The following is a 19,844-nucleotide window of genomic DNA, read 5'->3' on the forward strand; positions in this document are numbered from 1 at the left end:
CCTAAGATAAAACCCCTGGCAGTCCAGCTCTCTGTCTGCTCTAGAGGGGGCATCACAGAAATTTCCATCATGGGTTGTGTTTTCAGCTGTGTCATTGCAAGACCGTGGCACGATTCCAGTGCGAAATTCTGTCAGGTACAGCAATGAGGCTAGGCAACAGTCCGCTTCAAAAATACAATTTTCTGAATGTCTGACATGATTTAAGGGTAAAATTTTAAACTACTGAGAGGAACGTTCTTCAGGAAAGGCTCCTGGGCTTGGCATCATTTACTCGTTCTCTTTAGCACCTCCCAGTCATTCCACATCTTGGTGTGTGTCGAAAATGATCATTTTTGCCAGCGTAAACTTATGCTGGGAGGTAGCCTGTAGCTGGAAGAGACTGTCACTGGGCTCTAGCTGCCTGGAGAGCCCCTCACCCCCATCGCCCCCAGGGCTGAGTGGATCTTAGCCCCTCTCTAATTCCTTCAGTGCTGTGCCCTGCATACACACTGGGAAGCTCAGATTCTAATTCATATGCATTTTTCTAAGTATATTGAATTTAAATTTCTGTTGTATTTCTCTTGTTTTCTCATAGATGATAGGTTGTATATAGTTATGGAGCTGATAGAAGGGGCCCCTCTTGGAGAGCATTTCAGTTCTTTGAAGGAAAAACAGCATCATTTTATTGAAGAAAGACTATGGAAAATATTTATACAGGTACACTTTCATTTTCATTAATTTTTTAAAACAACAGCGAATTTCTGAGCTGATTTCTTAGAGATGTGTGTAGTAATCATCAGCGGTTACGTGTGTATTTGGGGAAATAAAATTTGTTTTTTATTTGCTGCTTCAAGCTGTGCTTAGCTCTTCGGTACTTACACAAGGAAAAGAGGATTGTCCACAGAGATCTAACGCCAAACAACATTATGTTGGGGGATAAGGACAAAGTAACAGTGAGTAAGTATAAGAATCTTCAAAGTTTTTAAGAACTCCTGAATAGGATTCAAGAACAGAGTTGTTCGATAGAAGTTTCTGGACTTAAGGGAATGTTCTGTATCTGCACTGTGCAGTGTGGGGCTTTGGGGCATTTGAAATGTGGCTCGTGTGACTGAAGATGTGAATCTTAAATTCTATTAAGTTTTCATTGAGGTAAACATTCCTATGTGACTAGGGGCTACTAAACTGGACGTCACCGGTGTAGTTCTTGATTGAGTTGCATTTTTCCCATGTGAGAGAATAAAATACTGGTAGGATGCTTCAGGATTTACTTCCCAATTCAGTGGTTTCTAGGTTTTTTTCTCTACCTCATGTGAGTGCATTGTTTTGAACTCTTAACGGAGACTGTGCTAAATGGGTGACAAGTGTACATATCAAAGGCTGTGAAAATTCTAGACATTTGTATATTTCAGCATCAGTTTTTATCAAAATAGTTTCAACTGAAGCAGGTAGGTCTAATGTTAGATAAAATTGTATAATTATCTCCACAACTGTGTAATTCTCAATCGTAGCTTAAAAGTCACTTTTCAGCCTGACTGATCCATCAGCTTTCTCCTGCTTTTCACTCGTGAATAGTTGTGTTCCTCTCATAGACTATGAATCGTTCACCAACTCTAAGTAGGGCTACACATGTCTAAATCAGTGGTCTCTGAATACTTTTTGCTCATGACATTCCATCGGTAAAACATTTTTTTTATAATACACTGCCGAAGTATAATATGCTCACTTATAAATTCTATACACATAGCACTATACAATTATTTGACATAATGTATATAAGTCTACAAATAAAATATAAAGGGGTACATTAAAAAATCGCAGATTTCAATATTTTGGGGGGGCCCTCCAATGGGTTGCCTTAGGCACTCAGCTCTGGAGATCACTTCCCTGAATGTTATTGATGTGAGAGACACATTATAGCATTTTAAAGCTGATTCTCTTAGTTTTAGAAGAATCTAATTCCTCATAAGGTCAATTCCAAATGTACACTTTTACCATAACCATGTGTCTTCAGTAACAACACTTAGATCTATTGTCCAGATTTTTATAGTAGAGCATCATATCTTAGTTTAAAATATAAAAAGCAGCCCCAAACAGAAACTCTATAGATAACTTCCAATGCAAAGTTACTTGGAAATATTTCCAAGCCAGTACTTTGTGAAATATAAAATGAGACCAAAGAATTGTGAATCTTCATCTTGGACACACATTTGCTTAATCATTTGAAATTAATTATAATTTCAATATAAAATATTTACTTATCTTAAAAACTTACGAGCTTTTACTTTTTTTTCTATTTCTAAATTAGACTTGTGTTTCTTTAATAATTTTTCCTATTTATGAACATATAGGTATTTTAATTTATAAGTTAATGAGAATTATTAAAAATCAAATTTATTATATCTATATGTTATTAAATAGGATTGAACAGTTTTGTTCTGTGTTGGTATATGGTGCCTCTGATGGCTATTCAGGCCATGTTTCTGAGTATTGGCCAATGCTGCACTTTATTTTCTTACTAAGATCAGCTGCAATTATTTCCTTTGGTTACATTTAAAGATGTTGAGGTTACTCTTTTTTTTTCTTTTCATTTTAAACATTTTTATTTATATTTGAGAGAGAGAGACAGAGCACAAGTGGGGGAGGAGCAGAGAGAGAGGGAGACACAGAATCCCAAGCAGGCTCCAGGCTCTGTGCTGTCAGCATGGAGCCCGATGTGGAGCTGGAACCTACCAACCCTGAGATCATGACCTGAGCCGAAGTCGGATGCTTAACTGACTGAGCCACCCAGGCGCCCCGAGGTTACTCTTTTATTGTAGCTTGATTTTCTATCTAAACTTAACTTATTAATTTTTATATTTGTTTTCTGTAATCAGTACTGCACATCAAAATACTTGACAAAATAAAATAGTGCTAAAAAATAAAAATAGAAGTGCTAAAAATTCTATAAAGAAACACCTTTTTTGCAATCCCCAGTTCTGCTTTCCTAAAATGATCACTTTTAATTCTCTTTAGCTTCTTCTGACATTTGATTTTCTATTGTGATAGTTGAGGATTTAGTTTTTCTTATTTCCTTTTTTTCCTGATCTATCCTTCCAATATAGTTATTGCACAATTTGGCGTTAAGTCAATATTCAGTGTTGACATTATTATTACTGTGTAATTATTGTTCAGTGTTGATCACCTTTCCTTTCTCATAGACCTTTTTTGTTTTTCTTGGAGTTAATAATCGTCTTCTTTTTTGTTTGTTGTCTTTTTCTACATACCTATTATTTCTTCTTCCCACGTCTTCTAAAAGGATTATAAAAGCCCTCTCTGTACTATTTTCATGTGGTCACACAGGGCAGTTACTTTTAACTCTGTTTTCTTGGACACCCAATTCCTATAGATTGGGTGCAAATGTAGATTGGATTTGAATTTAGGTCTGCTGCACGGCCATTGTCCTGAAATTTACATTTGTTCCTTTTCTAATTGGAGTCTCTCTTATATCCTGTGTTTTTCCCTCACTTTGTATTTATTTATTTTTTCTTTTTCAAATTTTTATTTAAATTCCAGTTAGCTAACATACAGTGTAATATTAGTTTCAGGTGTAGAATTTAGAGATTCATCACTCCTGTTCTGCTGAAGTGTATCTTCCAGTACTTTCCTAAAAAAAAGAATGTTTGGGATTTTATAATTTTTGGATGCTTGCATTCACAAATATTTTTATGGGACCCTTGTACTCTTGGTAGTTTGGTGGGTGTAGTATTCTCAGATGGAAGTCATTTTCCTTCCAAATTTGAAGGCATTACTTATTTACTTATTTACAATACCACCAGACTGAGTGCCTGAGTGGCTCCGTCGGTTAAGCGGCTGACTTCAGCTCAGGTCATGATGATCTCACACTCTGTGAGTTCGAATCCCGCATTGGGCTCTGTGCTGACAGCTCAGCCCAGAGCCTGGAGCCTGCTTCAGATTCTGTGTCTCCCTCTCTCTCTCTCTGCCCCTCCCCGACTTACACTCTGTCTCTCCTCTCTGTCTCTTTCTCAAAGATCAAGATTAAAAAAAGAATGTATAGCATTAATTTGAAACCAAATGTAGAAGATGCCCATATTTTGGGAGGTTGAAATAAAGCTGCAATTCATAAAGCCTATAAAAATAGGCTGTGGTATGTGTGAAAGTATGTCACCACAAAGGGGCAGCCTTGGAATATTTTACGTTTCTCTTTTCTTGTGCTAGAAGGCTTATTTACTCCCAGGAAAACACAGAATTGGCAAGAGATGTTTTAAGATGCATGAGACAAAATATATTGAAAATATAAGCAGAAGAAAATCTTTAGAAAAGATAAAATTACTCTCTTTTTCTTTTTTAAAAAAATTTTTAAAAATTTTAAAGAATTTTTTTAAAAAATTCTTTTTAAAAAAATTTTTTAATGTTTAGTTTTTGAGAGGGAAAGAGAGAGAGACATAGACAGGGGTGAGTGGGGGAGGGACTGAGACAGAGGGAGACACAGAATCTGAATAGGCTCCAGGCTCTGAGCTATCAGCACAGATCCTGACGCGGGGCTCGAGATCATGACCTGGGCGAAAGTTGGGCGCTTAACCGACTGAACCACCCAGGAACCTCTCTCTTTTTCTTAATGTAGATGAATTAGCTGTTTTAAGATTGAGGTTGGTGTGCAATTATTTGTAGCAAGCACACTAGATGGGAATTTGCCTTCATAAGGCAGCAGAGAAGAAAGTATTAACTTTCTCTTATTATACTAATATTTAGCTATGTGTGGTTTTACAAATGTTGTCTAATTTTAATGTCTAAATATATTTCCATTTAAAAGACTGTATATTTTAATGACTTGTCGGGTGAAACATGCCCAGTTCTTGCCTCTGCATTTATTTGCAACCTTCGGATGCCATATGAGGGAACAGACCTGCTTTAGTGGCACGCGGGGCAAAGCATAGTCAAGGTCGGCCCTAAGTGCTGCCACTTGTCAAGTAAAACCCATACCGTACCATCATAGAATGGCTCAGAAGGAGGGGATCTTCTGGGAGTGAACTGGCTTGTAGACCCACCTTTTCACATTTCTTGACCTTTTCAAATACTCACATTTTAGTGGAAGCCCCTCATGCTCCCATTTTCTTCCCTGAGTCCAAATTTAAAAAAAAAAAAAAAGAAAAGAAAAGAAAAAAGGAAGAAATAAAACTCAGTCAACTATGCTAATAGATTTTATACATGGGCTTTAGTGCATGACTCAAGAGGTCACATGTTCATCCCGCAACCAAAAGGGCTGTGCACATTTCCCCATGTTTCCCAAATGATATTTGGTTGTTGCTACTGTAATGACAACAAAAAAACACTTGATTCAGTGGAACATTTATCAATGACTCGAGCGCTTATCAAATGCCATCATACGCCAGGCATGTCGGGGTGCATGTTAGATGAAAGCCGTGTCCTCTGTTCCTTGAACTCACAGTCTTATGGGAGAGACGTTGAGTTCTTCATTCGGCAGTTAACTCCTGAGCTGCCGCATCTGGCTGTGAACAAGAGAAGCATGGCAGACGTGGTTACTATCTTTGTGGAGCTCATAGTTGCATTACAGGGTGATGAAGACCAGAAAGCTGTCTATGCAAAATAGTAGTATATTGGTTGGGATAGGTCATATTATGCTGCAGTGACAAGCTGACCTGCAAGTCTCAGCAGCTTAAAACAATGGCAAGCCACTGGCTGTGTGACAGATCCACCTGTGGCCTGGTTTTGTATGTCCTGTGAGCTAATGATGGTTTTTATATTTTAGATGGCTGTTGAAAAACCAAAGAATTTGTGACCAAGACCATGTGTGGCTCTTAAAGCCTTAATTAAGTATGTGTTATCTGGTCCTTTACAGGAAAAGTTTGTCCTTGGGGCGCCTGGCTGGCTCAGATGGAAAAGCATACCCCTCTTGATCTCAGGGTCATGAGTGTGAGTCCCACGTTGGGTGGAGGGATTACTTAAAACAAATAAATTAATAACCTTATAAAATATATAAAATGTGTAAATTAATAGCTATAATCCAATATAGCTACCAAAAAAAAAAAGAAACAACGAAAAGAAGGAAGAAAGGGAGGGAGGGAGGGAGGAACGAAGGAAAGAAAGAAGGAAGGAAGAAAACGTTTGTCCACACTGGCTGGCTTAAAACAGCAAGGTTTCTGTCTTAGCACATACTGTGCATGAACCGTAGGTCACTAAGGGAGCTGTGCTCAGAGACCCAGGCTGGCTAAAAGCTCCTCTATACCTGTTTCCACATTGCAGAGGCAGGGAAGAAAAGGCATAGCAACCGTACCTCAGCTCTTAAAATTTCTGCCTTGATTTCATTGGTCAAAGCAAGTCAAGTTTGAAAGGGTGAAGGTGTATTTCTCCTTCCAAGAGAATTGGAAAAAAATATATAGTCTACAATTACATATAATTGTATATAGAAATATATAATATATTGTTTACTATATAATTATTTTATAATTGTTTACTACAGAATTGTATATATACTAATATATATACAGTTCTATAGTCTATCACAACTATCAGGCACAGGGGAAAATGTGACGACTCTGCCTGTGGAGCCTTCAGGTGAGGAGCGGAGTAGGAAAGCGTTCCAGGCAGGGAGTACAGCAAATGCAAAGGGTGAGAGACCTGAAGCAGTACGGTGCGCTTACGGATTAGCAGGATGTTCAATATGTAAAGACAATAGAAACTTGGGTGGGTGAGGAGCTCGAACATTGATATTTGGTCAGAGACTTATCTTTGGAAACTTTCAGGCTGGAAATTATGTGATCAGATGGGATGTGGAGGATAATTGTAATGTGGGTAAGGGGTACCATAAGGAAAGATTGGAAACAGATTCCCCAGTTTAGGAGATGTGTCAGTTAAGATCTGTTTGGATGCAAAAGGCCAGACCAGCAATGGCTTGTGCCAGATGGACACATAATTTCGTAACAAGGGGTCTGGAGGTGGGCGATTCTAGTGCTGATTTAATAGTTCAAGGAGATGGGGCGCCTGGGTGGCTCAGTCTGTTAAACATCCAACTTCAGCTCAGGTCGTGATCTCACAACTCAAGTTTGAGCCCCGCATCGGGCTCTGTGCTGACAGCTCGGAGCCTGGAGCCTGCTTCATATTGTGTGTCTCCCTCTCTCTCTGCCTTTCCCCTGCTCACGCTCTGTCTCTGTCTCTCTGAAAAACAAATAAACATTAAAAAAAAATAGTTCAAGGAGGTCATCCATGATCTAGGAATTTCTGTCTTTTCTCTCCATTATCCTCAGCAGATTGGCCAGAGCTCTAAGCATCATTATCAAATTCAGACAGGAAGTAAGATGGCAGCTACTCGGCTACGGCTATCTCCTTTTATCATTAAAGAAAATCTTTCGTAGAAGGTCCCCATTACATGTCTTACATTGTGTTGGCCAAAGCCGAGTCATGTGACCACCCTTAGCCATAAGAGTGACCATCTAGGTGAGCTTTCAGCCTCTACAGTTGGAGATAGAAAGGGAGAAAGGGCTGACAGCGTTTTGAGAGCTGGTCCACAGTGTTTGCCACCAAAGACTGTTGCATTTGTCCAGGAAAGATGTGATGTAGGTTTTACTTATGGCAGCAGGAGAAGACGATATGGCAGAGGGATTGGATTCAGCAGTTAATTGGGACCCAGAACTTAAAAGATTCCGTGTGAGAACAGTGAGAAAGAGTCTGAGTTTGTGGAGATTGTGATGCCACTGGCAGAGAACTGGGTGAGGGGATTTCAGGTGTAAGGTTTTGGACACACTGCATTAGCAATCTGCTCGTATCCTTTCCTGGTTAAAGTCCTTCAGGTGGCCCCCTATAACATTTAAGATAATGTTTAGGTTCCTTAGGGCACCCAAAGTCCTTTCTTCATGGTCTCACCTTTGCCTTCTCTGGCCTCATGGGACAAATTGCTGTTTCCTGAACAGACCAGGCTGCGGTTTTATACCGCTGTGACTTCCAACATGGCGCTCTGTCTGCCTACATTGCCCTCTGCTACTCAATTCAAATACCATTCCTCAGGTGGAGTCTTTGATGTCCCCATCTGATACATTCTGTTTCTGGGCACCTTAGTGTAGTATACGAGGCTTGCCTTTCTCACAGCACATAGGGCAGTGGTTGATTGCCATTCCCGCCTTGAGGTAAGGGAAACTGGTTTTCCTGACTTTGTTTCTCAGAAGGCACTTTATAATATTTTTTTTTAATTTTTTTTAACGTTTTATTTATTTTTGAGACAGGGAGAGACGGAGCATGAACAGGGGAGGGTCAGAGAGAGGGAGACACAGAATCTGAAACAGGCTCCAGGCTCTGAGCTGTCAGCACAGAGCCGGACGCGGAGCTCGAACTCATGGACCGAGAGATCATGACCTGAGCTGAAGTCGGCCGCGTAACCGACTGAGCCACCCAGGGGCCCCTATAATATTTTTTGAATAAATGGATACATGAATGAATGAATGAGCAAACAGACTAAAACAGCCCCATGTAGAAATATTTACAAGTCAGTTACAAATAAAAAGTAATGATTAGGGAAGATACCTGGGTTTGAGATCTTGATCTGAGAGCTGAGATTTTGTGGGAAGAGTATTCAATATAAGAGGGACTGAGGATTAAGGTGAAAATCAGGTATAAAATGGGGAAAGGGACAAGCAGCTCGCACTAGCATCTCAGCAAAGCATGAAAGGAAAATCTTTACTTTCTTGAATTCCAACAAAGTTTGGGAAATCAAATTAGATGTGTCTTGTATTGCTAGGATCTTGGCATTTTAATTGTTTTCTAGGGGATTAGAGGATTTTAATTGTTATTCGTTGGCTCAACTGCTGCTGAGAAATCTATGTCATTATAGGAAAAAATGAATTAGCATTGTACTGCTGATAGGGAAATCAAAGCCCTCATATGCTTATTATCTCCTATACTTCTAAAATCTTCTCATGAAATAGGCACATAAAAGACTGTTTGTGGCTTTTGTAGATCTCTTGACCTGTCTTGCTTTGAACGTGTTGTGTAGTGTACTTCTCATTAACCAGATATAGTACTTCTCATTAACCAGTATCTATTTGAGTTTAAGCCAGCACAGAGCTTTGAGTGTTCTTATAAGACTACAGAATGTTGAGTCACTTGTGTTGCATACCCACGTAGCACCTGTGTAGTAAGGTGGCTACACGATTTCTGGAATTTCTCTTAGCCAGCAAATTGCCTTCATGTCACTGAGAAAGCAAGAATATTTTCTGTCAAGCCCACTGGGTTCCTTATATTGCTGCTAGGTCATGTGAAATAAGGAAATAGTGAAGCAAATTCAGTCAAATATAATTTCTAAAAAAAATTTTAAGATTCTCATACCACCAGTGGGTCATTCTGTAATCCTGAGATTTGAACAGCAGTTGGCTTTGAGGAAAAGATGAGAATGGCAGTCCCAAGAAAGTTCGCGCAGGGTGTCCTGAAAGTCCTGGTCCTGACCAGATGATTGTTATGCTCTTCTGGTGAGATGAACTCATCATAATCAACTGCATGAGGGAATAAGGAGGCATCGAATCTTACCATCTTAGGGAAAAAATGGAACTAAAATCTTCCCAATGTTGGGTTTATAAGGCCTATAAAAACATCAGAGACCAAGGATAGTAAAGTTTATTTTAGTGTATGTTTTCATATGGGCATATTGGGTTATGATTTAGTTCTCCAAGAAATTTTTAATGTATAGGGTAGAATCTGATGTGTTCTGGACATGTTATTTTCATTCTGTGAGTTTTCCCAAAGCGTGTTCTCTGAAGCAGCATGGTGAGTAGGTGGGAGTGTCTATTTTTACAGAGACTAGTTCAACAGTACATGGTACTACACATCTGATCGGTCTGCCCAGCCTCGTAAGGGTACTGAAACCATTGGAGACTTTTGGACTCTATAGTCCTGTCATAAACTCTGTGTGTGTGTGTGTGTGTGTGTGTGTGTGTGTGTGTGTGAGAGAGAGAGAGAGAGAGAGAGAGAGAGAGCGAGCATGTGGGCAAAGGACTGACTTCCTGTTTTTATCAGAATCTGACCCCTAGCATTCCTATTTAATATTAGAACTGTGTGTTTAAAGTTTCATTCATTATTCCAAGTAATCATAACCAGAACAAGCCCCACATTGAAAAATGATTTTAGAAGAGCCCATACTTAGTAAGGACACTAGTTTCTCCAAGATTCTAGTCTACTGATAGATATCCTACAGTGTGAAATGATATGTGTGTGTACCAAAGAAATGGGGTTCCCTAGAATTCAGAAAGTACTTTTGTACCAGAAATTGAATTTGTCATCCCAGAGCTCTTTGTTATAATACCTCCATCAATAAAAATCAATCAAATAATGATGCTGTTGAGAAAGAGAAACACTTTCACTCTGCCTTATCCAGGGAAGGGCCTGCACTGGGGGCAGAAGCTTTGGAAGAGTCGGTGGCCCAGTGGAAGAACTCACTGTACACCAGCATTAAACCTCCCCTTTTCCCTTGTTTAGGAAGTTCTGTTTTAGACTTGATTAGAATTCCACTTGTTGAAGTAGAAATAATATTAATAACAGCTGAACTTCACTTGTAAGAAGGTCAAGGAGGGGTCTGGAGGGCAAGGATTAGAAATTTGAGTGGCCTTCAGAGGAGGAAGTGCCAACGAGACAGGGGTTTGTTGAGCATCTTTCTGGGAACCTTCTTCTCATCCCCCCCAGAGCCCTGCACAGAGAGGATGTTACTGATGATCCCGTTGCTGTGGAAGTTGGAGGCTGGCCTTCATTTACTAGGTCGGGAGGAAAGAGTAGAGAGACAGATGGGAGGGGGTTGCGAGGTGGACATCTCTCTGGCCTATTATACAGTTATGCTCAAGTAGACGCCTCTGTCATTGCCTAGCACTACAGATATTTCAACTGATCGTTTCCTGAAATTGTCACAGTCGTTCATGGTTTTTTTTTTTTTTTTTGTACTCCGAGAAGATACTTTTATCATGGTAGAATTTTTAGCTGTGCTTTGAAGGAAAGGAGTAACCACCCACAGCTACATCTCTTAAGCTTTTACTGTGGGATGAAGGTTACATGTTCATTACCTCTTCCAATATCCGAGGCACATTCCCATATTCACAGATAATGGGAAGAGTTGGAGAGGATAGAAGACTTGCTCAATTCACCCAACTAATAGGTTGGCAGTGCCAGGGTTGAACCACGTCTGGCTCTAGTGTTCACCTCGTTGCCAACTCGCTTTATAATATTCCCTTAGAAAGATCATTTCAGGTAAAGAAAAAGGCATCCTTGAGTGCGTGGGGTGCTCATAATCGAGTACTGTGTAAGGACGAATCCAACAGTTTTGTTGAGGTGAGCATTTTAAGTTGGGCAGTCCGCCATCTGAACGTGGCCTGCAGGGTCTTGCATCATCTGGCCATATCCTTGATGGTCTACCCTCTAGCCAACCTGGCCTTTTTTCAGTTCTTCAGTGGACCATGCTCCCTTGATCACAGGACCTTCTCTCAGTTCCTTAATGGATCGTGTTTCCTTGGTCACAGGACCTTTGCATATGCAGGTTCCTCTGCTATATGGCTTTCTCCACTTTCTCTTACCTAGTTAACTCCTGTCCTCTGTCTTCTATTCACTCAGTCACCATTTTGTCACAGTTTTTCCTGATCACCTGTGTCGCCTATGTTACTCTCTCATAACATCGTATATCTACCTGATTTTTAGTGACCTTGTCAGAATTATAAATTTATATGTGTGATTCTTTGTTAATTGTGTATCTGTACCATGGGTGCCTATGGGCTATGTCAACATACATAATTTCTGATCTGGATACTATCTTATCTTTAGTACCTATCCCAGTACCTGACACGCAGTAGATAATTAGTGTGTACTTATGGACAAATATGTGAATCAGTGAATACATGGACAGTCTTGAAGGCATAGAGCAGCTGGTAACTTTATAAACAGTAACAATCAGGAGATGTTCTGGTACTTATATGGGGGCTTGCTGTGATGAAGACAGGGGTTGGTAGATTGTTCCATTGTTAAATAATCTGTGGAATGGATTAGAAGGAAAAGTTTCCTGATGAGCTGCACCTAGGTTCTTGTAGGAAGAGGGAGGGCCTGGGCTCCTGGCACATTTAAACTGTGGTCGCAGACTCAAAAGAAAAGTTCAGATACAAGAGCTGAGGAGTCGATGAACATAGGGGCAAAAGAGACAAGGCAGAGCTTTCAGGCCAAGAAAATGGGGAAGATAAGATGCCATCTCTACTTGGGATATCCCAGATGACCATGAATGATAAGCTCGGTCTGGGGTGCGAAGGGCCAGGTGCCACCTAGAGCTGGGGATGAAGTGGTGTGGCTGTGAATTTGGCCACTGCCGACACGGGCGGTGGGGGGAGCCTGCGGAGGGGGATGGGAATGCCTTACATCTGTACTATTTTACAAAATACTTCTTACCTGTTGTCAGGTTGTTGGAGCAACCCCTTGCAAAGGGTAAGTTTCGTAAGCTCTTTTTGAGAAAACCAAGTAGTTGAGTTATGGGTCCAATGTCACGTAGATAGTAAACGACCAAGCAAGAATTGAGGGACTCAACCAGAGACCGCACACCTTTTCTCTCTGGAGGTTGACAGCAAGGCTGTAGTGCAAACAGGCTACAGTTTTAGCATTTTCTGTATCGTTCATTCTATCAAGGGAGAGATTGCTGTACCCCTTTCTGCGGTATAATGTGCTGCACGTAAGATGTTGCCATTTTGAATTTCTATGATAGCACATGAATGCTTTTATGACCACAGTTTCTGAAATAAATCCTTTTCCTCTACTCCAAATATGACCACAAATGTAGGACAAGTAATAGAAACATTACTGCTACTACGAAAATTTTCCAAATGGCCAAACAATATTAGCTTTTGTTCTCTTCATGAATACTTGTCAACCATCTGTGTGTTTTCAGAGAGCCATCTGAGTTTCTGCCATTATCTACAATACATGGAGTGGGTAGAATCTTTGTGACTACCACTCCTTAGTTTTGGCGTTTCAAAATCAATGGCATTTTTATAAAAAGAAGATAATTTCTATGTAGCACTGGAACTAAAAGTCAAAGTATTATTTTAGATTGTAATTTCATAAAGTCTCTGTGTGCTAAAATTATAGTGAGCTCCTAAAAATATTGATATACTGTACTATTTCTACTAATTTTCTCCAGTACACAGTAGAGGAACGGGAAGATTACAGCAAGCCATCTAACTTGTGGATAGTCTTAGAATACTTCATAAAACTTAGCCCTCTACTATTTCTCATTCCTCCTACTGGACTGAGAAGATAGATACATATTTAGATAGGTATTTAGATAGATGGATGACAGATAGATAGATAGATAGATAGGTATTTAGATAGATGGATGATAGATAGGTAGATAGATAGACAGACAGACAGAAAGACATGGATATACAGTTTACCCTTGAACACCATGGGTTTAAACTGTGTGGGTCCACTTATCATGGATTTTTTTTAAATAAATAGAGTACGGTGTTGTAAATGTATTTTTTTCTTCCTTACTATGTTCTTAGTAACATTTTTTGGGGTCTACCTTTACTTTATTGTAACAATATGGTATATAATACATATAATGTACATAGTGTGTGTTAGTTGATGGTTTATGTTATAAGGCTTCTGGTCAAGCGGTGGCTATTAGTAAGGTCTTGGAGAAGTCAAAAGTTATACATGGAATTTTTACTGTGCTGGGGGTCAGTACCCCAGCCCTCGCATTGTTCAAGGCTCAACTGTATATCTATATATGTATCAAAAGATATGTATCTGTCAATATATGGTGATAAACCACACAAAGTATGGATCTTGTGTACTGGTTAGAAATGATAGACCCTAAATACATAAGGGAATGTGAAATACACAAAAATAGAAATGCTGTCCCTGGTCTCCCTTGTGGTCCCATTTCTGCTCTAACAAGATGCAAGAAAATATCATGAACCGGGAGAAACTCGCCAAACCGCAAGCACAAGTGCACATTGGTGGGGAAGGAACTGCTCCCGGAAAGAAGAAGGTGGTTCATACAATGGCTGCAGCAGATGATAAAAAATTTCAGTTCTCCTTAAAGAAGTAAGGGGTAAACGGGGCACCTGGGCGGCTCAGTCGGTCGGTTGTCCGACTTCAGCTCCGGTCACGATCCCACGGTTTGTGAGTTCGAGCCCCGCGTCGGGCTCTGTGCTGACAGCTCGGGGCCTGGAGTCTGCTTCAGGTTCTGTGTCTCCCTCTCTCTCTCTCTCTCTGCTCCTCCCCTGCTCACTCTCTGTCTCTGTCTCAAAAATAAATAAACACTAAAAAAAAAAAAAAAAAAAGAAAGAAAAGGAAAGAAAAAAGAAAAGAAGTTAGGGGTAAACAATATCTCTGGTATTGAAGAGGCGAACATATTCACAAACCAAGGAGCAGGGATCCGCTTTTTAACAAGCCTAAAGTTCGGGGATCCCTGGCAGTGAACACTTGACCGTTCACAGGCCGTGCCGAGACAAAGCAGCTGACCGAAATACTGCCCAGCATCTCAAACAGACGTGGTGCAGACAGTCTGACTAGTTAAGCAGACTGGCTAACGCTCTGCCTACACGATCTGTGGATGGGAAAGCACCACTCACTGCCGGAGACGTTGATGGTGATGAGGCTCCAGATCTTGTGGAGAAGTTAGATGAAGCTTCCAAGCAGGAAGCAAACTGAATGGAGTCAACTTCTGAAGAAGCTAAAACTTGAAGAAGTTACCAGGAGCTGCTATTTGACATTGTGACTGCTTTTTTAAAATTTTGTCCAGGATCTGATAAAATCTAGGTCTCTAATATTTTTAAGCCCAAGCCCCTTGGACACTGCCGCTCTTTTCAGCGTTTGCATATACACAATCCATTCTTTGCAGTTAATTAAACTAAAGAAGCCTGGGAATAAGGTTTGAAGCAAGGTTAATAAAGTTCTTTGCCTAGGATGTGTTTTATTTTGTATTTCACTGACACTGATTTGTACACGGAAAGCAAAGTTGTTTATAGAAAGCTAATCATTAGGGGCGCCTGGGTGGCGCAGTCGGTTAAGCGTCCGACTTCAGCCAGGTCACGATCTCGCGGTCCGTGAGTTCGAGCCCCGCGTCAGGCTCTGGGCTGATGGCTCAGAGCCTGGAGCCTGTTTCCAATTCTGTGTCTCCCTCTCTCTCTGCCCCTCCCCCGTTCATGCTCTGTCTCTCTCTGTCCCAAAAATAAATAAACGTTGAAAAAAAAAAAAATTAAAAAAAAAAAAAAAGAAAGCTAATCATGGCATGTAATATGGCTGGTAATCTTTGATGAAATTTGATTAAAGATTTTATTTTACTTTTTAAATACTTAAAACAATTTTTTTTGTTTATTTTGAGAGAGAGAGAGCCAGCATGAGTAGGGGAGGGACAGAGCGAGAAGGAGAGAGAATCCCAAGCAGGCTCCACACTGTCAGCAGTGTGCCTGATGCTGAGCTTAGATTCACGAATCGTGAGATCACGACCTGAGCTGAAATCAAGAGTTGGATGCTTAACGAACTGAGCCACCCAGGCGTTCCAATTAAAGATTTTAAATGGCAGTATAATGTAAAAAATAATTTCAGATAATGAAATTCATTAATCAAATAAATGTAATAGAAGAGTATTAAAGAAGGGGACATATTCACGGGTAGTATGGTCAAGAAAGACATTTTTGAAAACCCGGATAATATATGGTCTTATGTACCTGGTAGGAGTTTGGCTTTTATTCTTAGTATTTATCAGAATCCTTTGTAGAATTTTAACTTGGTGAGTAGTGGTATCTGCTCTTGGTTCTTCCAAGATCATTTCGGCTGCGGCATGGAGATTTGTGTTTTGGAAGAAGCCACAGAAGCAGGAATCTGTTCAGGAGGTATTGTTCGGGACCCTGCATGAGTGTTCATGGTGGTTTGGCCTAGAGCGGTAGCAGTTGTATTGATTTTTCATTCCTGTGTAATAAATTGCTGCAACATTTAATGGCTTAAAACAACAAACATTTATTTTCTCACCATTTCTGAAAAACGGGAATCCAGGAGCAGCTTAGCTGGGTGGTTCCGGCTCAGGGGCTCTCACGAGACTCCAGTAGAGCTGTCAGCCCTGGCTGCATCTGAAGCCTTGACTCAGAGCCAAAAAGGCTCATTCACTTGCCTGGCAAGTGGGCTAGAACTGGGCCTCTCACCCTCCAGGCTGCTCTTCTGTAGCTGGGCCTTTTCTGCAGACTAGCCTGGACTGTTTTACATGGCTTAGGCACATATTTCGTAACTACAAACTCAAAACCGTAATATATAAAAGAAAAAAAAATTAATTGAATTTTATCAAAGTTTAAAACTTCTGTTGTATGAAAGATATTATTAAGAGAATGAAGACAAGCTTCAGACTGGGAGAAAATATTTACAAATCAGTTACCTGATGTGTGTAAGTACCTGATGAAGGTGTAAGTACCTGATGGAGAATTTGTATCCAAACTCAATCATAAGAAAACAAACAACCCAGTCAAAAAACGGTCCAACTTCTGAACATTACTTCACTAAAGATACACAGATGGCAAATAAGTACATGAAATATGTTACGCACTGTTAGTTATTAGGGAAGTGGAAATTAAAGCTATACTTAGCTATCACTACATACTTACTAGAGTGCTAATTAAAAACAAAAAACCAAGGGGCCCCTGGGTGGCTCAGTTGGTAGAACAAGCAACTTTTGGTTTGGTTTGAAGTAGGCTTCACCCAGCGGCCCCTGGGCATGCAACTCTTGATCTCAGGGTCATTCGTTCAAGCCCCATGTTGGACCTAGAGCTTACTTAAAAATATATACATGTAAAAAAAAAAAGTAAATAAATAAACAAACACATAAAGAAATAAACAAACCTGTCAACACGAAATGCCGGTGAAGATGTAGAAGCAACTAGAATTCATACATTTCTGGTGAGAAAACATTGGAAAATATTTTGGTTGGATGGTTTTTAAAAAACGTAACATTTTTATTGTATCACCCACTAATCTCACTCCAAGGAATTAAAGAGAAATTAAAAATTCTGTTTGCAAGAATTTGCATGCAAATATCGTACTTACTTGTACCTGTAGTATACTCTTGAATACGAATGGTGAGAGCAGACATTCTTGCCTTAGTTTCTTTTCTTCTCTCTTTTTTTTTCTGTTTTCTTTCTTTTCTTGTACCTTGAGTTAATACTACCTTGTCTTAATTACAATACCTTCAAATAATTTTTAATATCTTGTAGGAAACTGTGTTGTCTTTTACTCAAAATCCATGGCTCCTTTTGGTCTTTTCTATTTTTATTAAGTACACTAATTTTACACTTAATTTGTAAAATCCTACCCAAAATATTTGGAGGCATTTCACTGGAATTGCATAAATTAGTTTAAGAAGAATGGCATCGCTATAACATTGAGAATTCCAATTCTTGAACTTGGAGTTTCCATTAATTTTAGCCTTCATTAATGACTCTGTAACAAAATTTTATAATTTTCCCTGCATATATTTTTCACATCTTTTGTCATATTATTCTTAGATATTTGTGTCTCTGTCACTGTACTAGTATGTTTCCCTCTCCTCTTCTCCCCCTCCTCGTTTTTCTTCTTTTTCATCTCCGTCTCTGTCTTCTTCTTCTTTGTCTTCATCTTCAGCAGGAAACAGAAAACAGAAATGTTTTTGCTTTATTTTAAAAATTCAGTTATCAAGGGCACATTAAAAAGTCCTATTGTGACACTCTCTCCAACATCTACGTCAACATATTAATAAGATTGCCACATCTTTTTCATTTAAATTTTTTAATGTTTATTTCTGAGAGAGAGAGAGAGATTGCGCGAGCATGAGCGGGAGAGGGGCAGAGAGGGAAACACAGAATCCGAAGCAGGCTCCAGGCTCCCAGCTGTCAGCACAGAGCCCGACATGGGGCTTGAACCCACAAACTGTGAGATCATGGCCTGAGCCGAAGTCAGACACTTACCTGACTGAGCTATTCAGGTGCCCCAAGATTGCCACATCTTTTATTTGTTTTTTTTTTTTAATAGATATAATTGACATACACCATGATATTACTTTCAGGTGTACAACATAATAACCTGGTGCTTGTATGTATTGTAAAATGATCACCACAACAAATCTTGTTGACATCCAGCCTTGTTTTTGAACTTAAAGGAAACATATTTAATCTTTTAGCATTAAGTAGAAAGTTAGCTGTACTTTTTTGTAGATGCCCTTTATCAGGTTAAGGAAATGAACATCTATTTATACTTTGTTGAAAACAATAGATGTTGAATTTTATCAAATCCTTTTTAAAAAAAATTTTTTTAATGTTTATTTACTTTTGAGATAGAGAGAGATAGAGCATGAACAGGGGAGGGTCAGAGAGAGAGAGGGAGACACAGAATCTGAAACAGGCTCCGGGCCCCGAGCTGTCAGCACAGAGCCAGGCGGGGCTCAAACTCACGGACTGCGAGATCATGACCTGAGCCGAAGTCAGACGCTCAACCGACTGAGCCACCCAGGCACCTCTATCAAATCCTTTCTATACATATGGTCATATGGTTTTCCTTCTTTATTGTATTGATTTTGTGAACTGTACTGATTGATTTTTAAATGTTGAATCATGCATGTATTTCTGGCATAATGGTCCCTATGTATTTATTCTTTTTATCTATGTCTAGATTTTATTTGCCTATATTTTGTTGATTTTTTTGTGTCTCTTTTCATGGGGAATAGCATTCTGCATTTTTCTTTTCTTGTAATGTCTTTGGCTTTGGTTTCTGAGTAATGCTGGCTTTACAAAATGAGTTGGGAAGTGTTCTTTCCTCTTGTATTTTCTAGTTGAGTTTGTGCAGAATTGATATTTATTTCTTAAATGTTTGAAATGATCTGGGCCTAATTTTTCTTTGTTGGCAGTATAATGTTTTGATAAGGATTTTATGATTTTGATAAGCCTGATTCACATCTGACTGTTAATTTTTCCTGGTGAGACCATAAGCAAGTTACTTAATCTCTGAGTAAACTGAACTTCAGTTTCCTAATTTATAAATTAGTGGCTATGAAGATTGAATCATGATATGTATCAGTTGTTCAATCCTTTATTATCCTATACTTACATATGTTAATTTATCCAGATTTTACTATTGTACTATACTACTTACTACTATTTATGCTATTTTTTTCAAATTTTTATTTAAATTCTAGTTAGTTAGCATATAGTGTAATATTGGTTTCAGGAGTAGAATTTAATGATTCATCACTTACATATAATACCCAGTGCTCATCATAATAAGTGCCCTCCTTAATACCCATCATTCATTTAGCCCAGCCCACACCCATCTCTCTCCATCAACACTCAGTTTGTTCTCTATCATTCAGAGTCTCTTATGGTTTGCTTTCCTCTCTCTTCTTTTCCCCTTCCCATATGTTCATCTGTTTTGTTTCTTAAATTCTATATATGAGGAAAATCACATGGGGTTTGTCTTTCTCTGACTGATTTATTTCACTTAGCACAATATATTCTAGCTCCATCCATGTCATTGGAAATGGCAAGATTTCATTCCTTTTGATGTCTGAGTAGTAGTATATTGTATATAAATACATCTTCTTTATTCATTCGTCAGTCGATGGACACTGGATTCTTTCCATAGTTTGGCTATTGTTGATAATACTGCTATAAACATCAGGCAGCATGTATCCCTTTGAAACTGTATTTTTTTAATCCTTTGGGTAAATACTAGTAGTGCAATTGCTGGGTCGTAGGGTAGATCTATTTTTAACTTTTTGAGGAACTCCATACTATTTCCCAGAGTGGCTGCACCAGTTTGCATTCCCACCAACAGTATAAGAGTGTTCCCCCTTTCTCTGCATCCTCACCAATATCTGTTGT

General features: G+C 39.3%; 1 protein-coding gene and 1 pseudogene across 8 annotated transcripts in view; both read left to right on the plus strand.

Moving 5' to 3' along the window:
- The window catches only part of NEK10 (NIMA related kinase 10), a 208,433-nt gene that overhangs the window by 53,574 nt on the left and 135,015 nt on the right, over nt 1-19,844 (plus strand). For all 8 annotated transcript variants that reach the window (XM_047100316.1, XM_047100309.1, XM_047100310.1 and 5 more), the window contains 2 exons: nt 575-696; nt 834-936. In XM_047100316.1, the coding sequence (XP_046956272.1) occupies nt 575-696; nt 834-936 (225 nt within the window). The remainder of the gene's footprint in view (nt 1-574; nt 697-833; nt 937-19,844) is intronic.
- LOC124527053 (transcription factor BTF3-like) lies at nt 13,854-14,658 on the plus strand (annotated as a pseudogene).

This window comes from Lynx rufus, unplaced genomic scaffold, assembly GCF_022079265.1.
Source record: "Lynx rufus isolate CCGP_SWC_20201006 ecotype Redwood Valley unplaced genomic scaffold, mLynRuf1.p SCAF_5, whole genome shotgun sequence".
Taxonomy (NCBI): domain Eukaryota; kingdom Metazoa; phylum Chordata; class Mammalia; order Carnivora; family Felidae; genus Lynx; species Lynx rufus.